This window comes from Perkinsus marinus, assembly GCF_000006405.1.
Source record: "Perkinsus marinus ATCC 50983 genomic scaffold scf_1104296975926, whole genome shotgun sequence".
NCBI lineage: Eukaryota > Perkinsozoa > Perkinsida > Perkinsidae > Perkinsus > Perkinsus marinus.
Window position 1 is genome coordinate 113,329 of NW_003200605.1, and position 8,513 is coordinate 121,841.

Here is an 8,513-nt window from a genome sequence, read left to right on the forward strand (position 1 = left end):
TCTCTCTATCCACTCGAGTTGTACCAATACCCACGAAGTCTTCCTTGGAAGTTCCAAGTTGGAATTCCTGTCTACCAAAGTGAAGATTCGTTCGGGATCGGACAATCTTTCCGAGATCTCAACGACTCCTGCCTGAGCATCTACGATTCTGGCGAAGTCAGACTCTACCGTAGACTGTAACAGAGACTTCCTTGTCGGCACCGGTACTAATTCGAGGTTACTAATCTTAGTTCATACCCAATATCACGCGTATGACATATGATTTAATACCCAGACTCATAATTTTTAGGCTGATCCTGCATCTGCATCGAATACTGATCCAAGAACTTCGAGCTATCTGGTATATCCACGTTTTCCTCTTTGAATGCAATATTGCCGTCGCGTGAATTGGAGTCATCTCTCTCATCTGATATCGTCCTTTTGTGCACGACATCGTCCTACTTGAGCCGATTAGTAACGCCCAACACATAAACCGAGACTATTGGTGAGCTTCGATCTATACTCGATATCCAGGGCCTGGGTTGCAGGCGAAGACCCTCGTTAACTGTCCATCATGCGAGTAAGGATTGTGTGCCTGCATTAGCACAGCCAAACGTGAACTGTGTAGGCGTGACCATTCATGAGAACGCAGGCAGAAGTTCCACTAGTTCCCAGCTACGGGAGCTGAGCTACCATAACCGCTATCAGGTCCGTCGGCGACGGACCGTCGCGGGCAGCGTCTCAAGTCGTCATCCCCGTAGTTAAAGGTTCATAGTGGAACTCGTGTTAAAAACGTTCATCACACATGCAGAGGTGAGTCACTCACCGTGAGTGAAACTTGAATAAGGTAACACGTTTCTTGAACACTGACGATGTGACGATCTCAGGTCACGGTTCCGGTGTTGGAATATCCAAGTTAGGGAAGGAGCTTCTCTTTCATCTCTGGCAGGGGTATCTTGACCAAGAAGTCGACGGTTCCTGACATCATCGTTGAGAGTGACGGTCACTCAATGACCAGTGAAGTGAGTAGCACTCACTGAGTCTTTCTGTGTGCTCACACTCTGTGTAGGCCGCACGATGCGGCACACCTTATGCCGCCGCACAAGTCGAGTCATGTTTCAATGTCAGACTGACATTGCCAGTATCTCTGCGGCGTTCCAGCCATTCTGTGCTTATCAATATTTTCAAGCTCATATGAAACTACTCTTCGTTCTGGCTGTCGTGCTGACCTTGGGTGTTATCAACGGTGATCCTCACGTGGATGATACTGCGGAGTTCAACTCTGACATGAAGATGGTTGATGATGATCATTTGTCCGAATTTGAAGACTCGCCAAACAATCTCGGAGTTAGTGAGCTTTGTCATCGTTGCCGGTTTTGTAAGGACTTGCATTATATCACAGATTTCTGCCAGGACGTCTTTAGGCAGTGTGGCGGCCGTGACTGCAAATGTTGTGCCTAAATGTCGGCCTATCATCACACGTGGTGTTTCACAGCTAGTTGTTCACCAAGTCAAGCGCACTCAGATCATTGAGTATACCCCCTCCACATTTTTTATCTTACATTGTTCAAGTTTTTCATTCCCTTGGTAAATCAGTCACGTTAATCTAAGAAACCTACCTGATGGAGAAATCATCTGTGATGATGATGTTTCGGGGCTTGACAACTCTGCTATAGTTGTTATTTTTCGGATGAGGGTTTCGTGGTTGGTCCTGTCTACTTGTCTCTTTCGTATACCCATTATCAGACTTATTGAAAAAGTGTGAAGGATTTATGAGGTTACAAGATATATCTGTGACGTGTCCGATATTCGATTCTGATATGTGACGTATATTGCGAAGTCTGTCCTCGCCATTTCTCACTGTAAAGATCCGTATATATACTCGCTCGCCAAGAGTGAAACCGTTGCAGTGTAGAACATGGCATGTAATAACAAATCAAGATTATACTTTGCATCCACACTCTTGTGGAATTGTGTTCTCATTCATCATGGCCGATGATCAGCACAATCATCCGAGAATCGTCTACAATTCACGTCGCTCACCAAGGCTAGCACAGCACCCCGACTACAACCCCTACACCTATACTCTATCGGAGTTGCAACCCAAGCCTCGGCGCTGGCGACAAGCAGATCCCCAATTCCAGCGACCACTTACACCGCAATCTAACTCTACCCAAACTGATGGGCTACATAAGTCCTCCGGTGACCCTATCCCGACTTGGCCATCCACTTCCACCTCGTGCAAGCCGCCATCCAGGTCACTATCGGAAAGACACCCTCCTCCACAAGGACCAGATCACGCAACCCAGTCCCCTTTCCTAGCTCAAGACGAACTCTTCGACTACACGGTGAGCTACGATCAGTGCCATGTCTCTGACCAGGCCGGCCCCACCGAAGAGCTACGTCCCCAACCTCATGAACCCGTGCCTCCTCGGAACCACTACAATGGTCCAGCAGAAGAACACTCCTCTCGCCAGTTCCCTCCGGACTACTCATTTGCGAGGCCTACTTTTGCCGTCAAGCAACCCCACTCACCGCTGACCTCTAACGACTACATCACAGTCCTATCTATCAACGGTGAATGGCACCAGATCCCCGTAAACCCTACGGCCGATATGAGAGCGGACGATAACATCCCCCACACCGAGCTCAACCGTATGGCCGTCCAATCAACAAACATGGGCGAGCTTTGGGCCAAGAACAACCCTGCATTCACTGGTACCGAGAGCGATTGCACTACCACCACGTCTCTTATACGTCGATGGACGCGCTTCTGCCAAGTCCAGTGGCAATCTACCACAGCCCCAATCGCGGTAAGGTCGTTCATCTCTTTTGCTCTCAGCAAGACTCTCAGCAAAGAGATTCTCGATCGACAAGCCATCGAATTTGAATGTAATTTAAGTTCACGCTATTACTACCACCTACTCTGGCACTATACAGTCAGCCATTTATTACGATATTATAGGTTTGAGAGTGATGCTATCGTTCGACTGAAGTCCATTTATGAGTGTCAGCAAGGAACCGCATCTGTTAGTGAATTTCTAGAAACGTTGACAGAGCATCTTCTGGAAATTCGAGCATGTGCTAAAGATGTCGATGTGAGCCACGTCTGCCTTTCAATTCTCCGTGGCCTTCGAGAGCCATATAATGACTGGTTTTATAGCGCTTGTAAACAGATCGATCCTCACGGCCGACTCTATACTATCGATCAGCTGTTCTCAGCTTTCAGAGAGATGAAGGACCGAGCTCGACTGTTCAAATCCTCTCCCATGACTGCTCATCCTTCAGCGGCCCAAGCCTTCAACATCAACGAGCCTAGACCATCATCTGTGCAAGTTCAACCATCGACGGCTTCTTTATCCACAACAATGCAAGTCCAAGAACACCGAACTTCGCCAACTCTGGTCTCTGCTCCATCTGCCCAGTCTCCACTGCCGCAAGTCGGTCAACAACAACAACAACAACATCGCAGTAAAAGGTATCAAAAGAAGAAGGACTTCTGTTCTCGCTGCTATCGCAATGGTCACAGACCCATACAGTGCCGAGCCGAAAAGCCCATCAACTACGCCCAGCGGTGTCCTTGTGGTAGTTCTAAACACTCTAAAGACCAGTGCATGTACGACTTCAACAAGATCAAGTGCGAACGATGTCACTCCATGGGTCACAGAGCTGGAATGTGTGTCAAGCCTCTCATCAACAGCGACAATCCTGATGCTAATACGCCACCACTAGAAGGCCGAGACGGTCACAACGCTAACTATATCAACCACTACACCGATATAGATATCGACTACATCCCAGACACATGTTACCACATCTCTCAAGCACCACCTACCGCAGATTCACAGCCTACTCCTTCCCAACCGAACCCCTACTGCGAGGCCGGAAGCTATCCCATCAGAGCTACGCTTGCCCTCTCTGACACCACCTCGAGCAATACCCGACTCGGGAGCTGGTCTCTGCTATGCCAACACTAGTCATCTCCAGAAGCTCGCTAATGCCGACCCCAAGATCGAAATAATATGGCAGGACCCCACCCCCCAAGATAGGAGTCCAGGCTGCGCTAATGGGTCGAGGATCAACATCGATAAGATCGCTATTCTGACTGTCTACTCCCCCAAGCGCAAGATCGGAACCAAGCGTCTGAGAGTTCACTGTGCAAGTCAACTGGTCCCAGAATTCATCCTGGGTGTATCGGGTCTGCGGTCGCTCGAGATTGCTCTTGATGTGGAATGCTGCTCTGTGTATCGCTATTTCCATTTTTCCGTGACCGTACTTTTCGGATCACTCCTATACTTTTCCGTGAGTCCCGCTCCGTCGTGACGTGACGCGCCATCGGCGTCACGGGAAGGACGTCACCCCGGAAGTCCGGGTTTTATCTTTCGTTTCCCCCCTTCCGAGCCTGCTGCGTTCAAGTATGAACACAACACTGGGGGCTGAGCCGAGAAGTAGAGCTGGCAAAGAGGAATGATCGATATCGTGTCGGATCTGAGCAACGTCGTTATACTTCGGGTGACATCGTCCTTCGGGTCGTTCCTGTAGAACGTCCAGGAGGGTACTCTACCGAGGTGACAGGTCCCTATGAAATCGTCGGCCCCGCTGGTCTTAATCATTACGCTGTGAAGGGTTCAGACGATCGTCTCCCACTACATCAACTCCGCCCACTTCACTTGGATGCTTCTATCAGACGTGGCCTTCCATTCCAAGTTGAACACGTTGGATCTATTATCAACGAGAACAAGCTGATCATCATCCCGCGGCCTAACCTTCAATCTGGGGATACCGTTCTCTACGAGATTAAGGAATCCGACCAGTCCTACTTCTACGATTGTGCTACGGTGGTCACCAATAACCTCACGGCGGCAACGTTGAAAGTCCACCTCATGAAGGTCGACGCATCTGGTCGCTGGTACCCATCTAACGAGGAGAAGACAATCCCCTATCGCACTCTCGTTGCCACTGGCTTCACCCTGACTCAGCAGGGTCGAGTACCAGTCAAGATACTGCGGATGCTATCCATAGCCAGTGTCAACGAAAGGGAGGGATGATGATGTGGAATGCTGCTCTGTGTATCGCTATTTCCATTTTTCCGTGACCGTACTTTTCGGATCACTCCTATACTTTTCCGTGAGTCCCGCTCCGTCGTGACGTGACGCGCCATCGGCGTCACGGGAAGGACGTCACCCCGGAAGTCCGGGTTTTATCTTTCGTTTCCCCCCTTCCGAGCCTGCTGCGTTCAAGTATGAACACAACACTCTCATCTTCGGCCACAACACTGTCCGAGCTCTCACTGGCATACTCACTGATCAACATCTAGATCGGCGAGATGAAGCGATGGCCTCGAACCTACGACATCAACTCACCACAATCAACACATCAGCTCCCCACCATCCCTCCACCGTCCGTTTTGCCTCTGCTGTTTCAGATACATCCGCTCAAGAAGTCTGCCTCTTCGACTCCATCAACTACTTGTCTACTGTTGTCGACCAACTGTCCCACACGAACGTAGAACGACATCTACAACAAGACTACATCGACGTCTTCAACAACTACCAGAAAGAAGGTCTTATTGTGCAACTCGATTCCACCGAGGTCAACCAATGCTACTACACAGTCCACTTTCCAGTGATCACCATCCCCACCGAGTCCGAAGCAGTTGATCCAAGCCAAGCACGGCGTAAAACAAGGATAAGGCCCGTATTTGATTGGCGCCAAGCCAATGGTCTGCAAGGTCGGGAAATTACCTTAGTCCAATCAACACTCTGTAGTCCAAACAATATCCGCTGATCCAAGCTAAGCCCCTAAATCCAATAAAGGTGTACATATACTTTTATATGTTTGGATTAGTGGTGCGTGTTGTATGTACCTGAAAGATATTATCTTACACACGAATCGTGTGTAAGAATATATCTTGTACGAATCGCGTGACATGATTAGCATGAAATCTTCGCTTTCAGCTCCGCGGAACTCAACCACATCAATTATGACTACAACGGAAAACATGACAAAAGTATATCTACAGCTTCATTGACTAGGTATTGTGACTCAAGGTTCTTGAGCTCCGTTGTCTTTTCTTCTTTGTATTTGCTGATGTCTGCTGTTGTCTAATGAATAAACGCTCATACAGTTCATGCAACACTTCGGTTAGTTATTACTCATTTTCCCAAGGATATTGTCACAAGGGTTCCCATCATCCTCCCAGTCATCGCTATTTATGCTTTTATTATCATTTACCGATGAGCGATTATCAGAGGGATACCCCTCGTCATCCCAATCATCGCTATTATTGTCATTATGATCCTTTTCCGACGGGCACTTCTCAGAGGGATCCTCATCATCATCCCAATCATCGCTATTGTTGCCATTATCATCATCTGCCGATGACCGGTTATCAGAGGGATACCCGCCATCATCCCAATCTTCGCTGTTGACCTTCTCGTCACCCAAAATACTGGTTCGCCCTACTTCACTATCGTTTTCGCGTGATCCAGTGTCACTACTTGACCCTGAAATGAGCTATATAAACTTCATCCAACGAATCGTCGCTTCAAGTTAAAGCACTTCCGAACAATTTGATTCCAAGAATCCAAATTCACAGATTGTGATGCAAATCCCATAGTAGGGACTCACCTGTGTAACTAGAGCTGTCGGGAGGTAGATCATCCGCTTCATCATTAGATCCATTTTCGCTTGCGACATCTGTCTCACTCCAGACTGAAAGACACCCAACAAAATACAAGCCTCATCTGTTGTTGCGAGCCTGATAATCTCCAATCCAATCAGTACTAGTTCAATACCATCCGTTTCATCATCCATCTTATCCACATTATCGTCCCTAGATAGTGGTGTCGTTGCGTCTGATGAGTACGTCAAAGTTGAACATAGTCTAGCGCGAGCTTGCCTGGAGCCGAGACTGCGGAGTTATGCCGTGACAAAACAGGAATTGGTCTCTCAGTAGGTCTTCCTCGCCTGACCCCTGGCAAACGTCGTCTTTCAGGTACGTATCTGTCAGAGTCCAAATTTACAATGAAGGATTCATCACATTTGTTCAACATCAGGCCTTCGTGAGGCTTCCTCACGCTAAGAATCTCACCTCTCTTGTGATTCAAGCATGAGTTCTACGGCGTATCCATGTGCGCAGAATCCCCAGTCACGACATTCTTTACAGGAGCAGAGAACCCTGCTTTTGCTATCTTCCACAGACACTAATACTCCTGGCTCGGGGGTGTTTCGGACGGTCACCAGATAGAAGCAGTAGTAGCGCTGCATCACGTCGTCTAGAGATAGTTCATCGCCTGTCAAGATAGTTTATCATGTGTGTTCCCAGGTTCTACTCCGATCATGATGTGAGTTCGACGTACTGCGTATAACCTCATCCAAGAAGATTGCTCGCAGAAAAGTAGTCACTGCTTCTTCACTGGTAACATCACACAGACGCTGAGGTAGCCGGTGATTCTCTACGACGAAATACCGAGCTTGAACATGACCATCTATAAGTTCTAGGACTTTATCCGTGACCTAAAACACCAAGTCTCTCAGGCTCGTAGAGTCCACATTGAACCTCAGCAGGTTTAAAGACCGATCATTGCTGAGTAAGCATTACCAAAACCAAGTCACCGAGTGCGACGCGCTCAGCGCGTGCTCTCGGCCAAAAAATGTGCCACAACCTACCTCTCGAACGTGACCCCTTTCGTGCAGTTTCATCCCTCGCACCTTATTGTCATGGTCGTACCCGCGAGTCTCGTTGATGACAGCTGGACGCTTGACGAAGTGCTGAGGACTTGACCGTTTTATGGTATTGATAACCTGATGGTATGCTCCACAATCCAATCCCGGCGAGTAGTATGGTGCCTGTTGTATCCGTGTAGCGAATGCGTTTATCCGCAGTCTCTTTCTTCCCACGATCTTTGACATAGTCTTGTTGAACGCTTCCACAATATTGTTCAGGACCTTCCTCTTCACAATATTATCCCAAATACGAGAGAAGTACTTACTTGTGTGCATTCAAGTCCCTTTCTACAAACAGATATATTGGGATAGCCATGCCGTTCGGGATCCAACGAACTCCGTAGATAGTTTGCACCATTTCTGCTGATTCGCTGGACAGTCACAATCAGGCTTCGCGATAGAAGTTCGTAGAGTTTATCGGTGGGACTAGCATGTAACCAATACTTGTAACGTTCGACCTGATCCGGATGGCTATGGTCACTTGATGCTATCGGTCTCCGAAGTGAATTTCAGTAATATTACAAGAGGGAAAGCGTCGCCAAGCTTAGACCTATTATCCTTGATATTTTTGGACAAGTGATAATAGCATCGACCTGAATTAAAGAACACCGAATTTAACGTATGACATTTTGCTATATAACGAAGCTACCATTTCGCACTCCAGGAAGGTTATCTCTGCAGGCCGCCAAAGCTCCCTGGTGCGCGTCATGAACACAGAAGTTAACAACGTCCCTTAGATCACGTTCTCCCATAGTCAGGGCCCGGACGAGAAGATCCAAGCGCTTCAACATAAAGTCATAGACCTC

At 48.1% G+C, this 8,513-nt stretch overlaps 3 protein-coding genes across 3 annotated transcripts; all 3 read left to right on the forward strand.

Annotated features, from left to right (window-relative positions):
- Positions 1-1,173: 1,173 nt before the first annotated feature.
- On the forward strand, positions 1,174-1,440 carry Pmar_PMAR004460 (hypothetical protein; the record flags this gene model as incomplete). The annotated part of the gene is made up of 2 exons (XM_002764959.1): positions 1,174-1,330; positions 1,382-1,440. The coding sequence occupies 2 exons, from the start codon at positions 1,174-1,176 to the stop codon at positions 1,438-1,440; spliced, it is 216 nt and encodes a 71-aa protein (XP_002765005.1).
- Positions 1,441-1,967: 527 nt separating this feature from the next.
- Positions 1,968-2,973, forward strand: Pmar_PMAR004461 (hypothetical protein; the record flags this gene model as incomplete). The annotated part of the gene is made up of 2 exons (XM_002764960.1): positions 1,968-2,871; positions 2,945-2,973. 2 exons carry the CDS (start codon positions 1,968-1,970, stop codon positions 2,971-2,973), a joined length of 933 nt encoding a protein of 310 aa, XP_002765006.1.
- Positions 2,974-3,212: 239 nt separating this feature from the next.
- On the forward strand, positions 3,213-5,027 carry Pmar_PMAR004462 (hypothetical protein; the record flags this gene model as incomplete). The annotated part of the gene is made up of 3 exons (XM_002764961.1): positions 3,213-3,308; positions 3,763-4,177; positions 4,522-5,027. The coding sequence occupies 3 exons, from the start codon at positions 3,213-3,215 to the stop codon at positions 5,025-5,027; spliced, it is 1,017 nt and encodes a 338-aa protein (XP_002765007.1).
- Between the last annotated feature and the right edge of the window lie 3,486 nt (positions 5,028-8,513).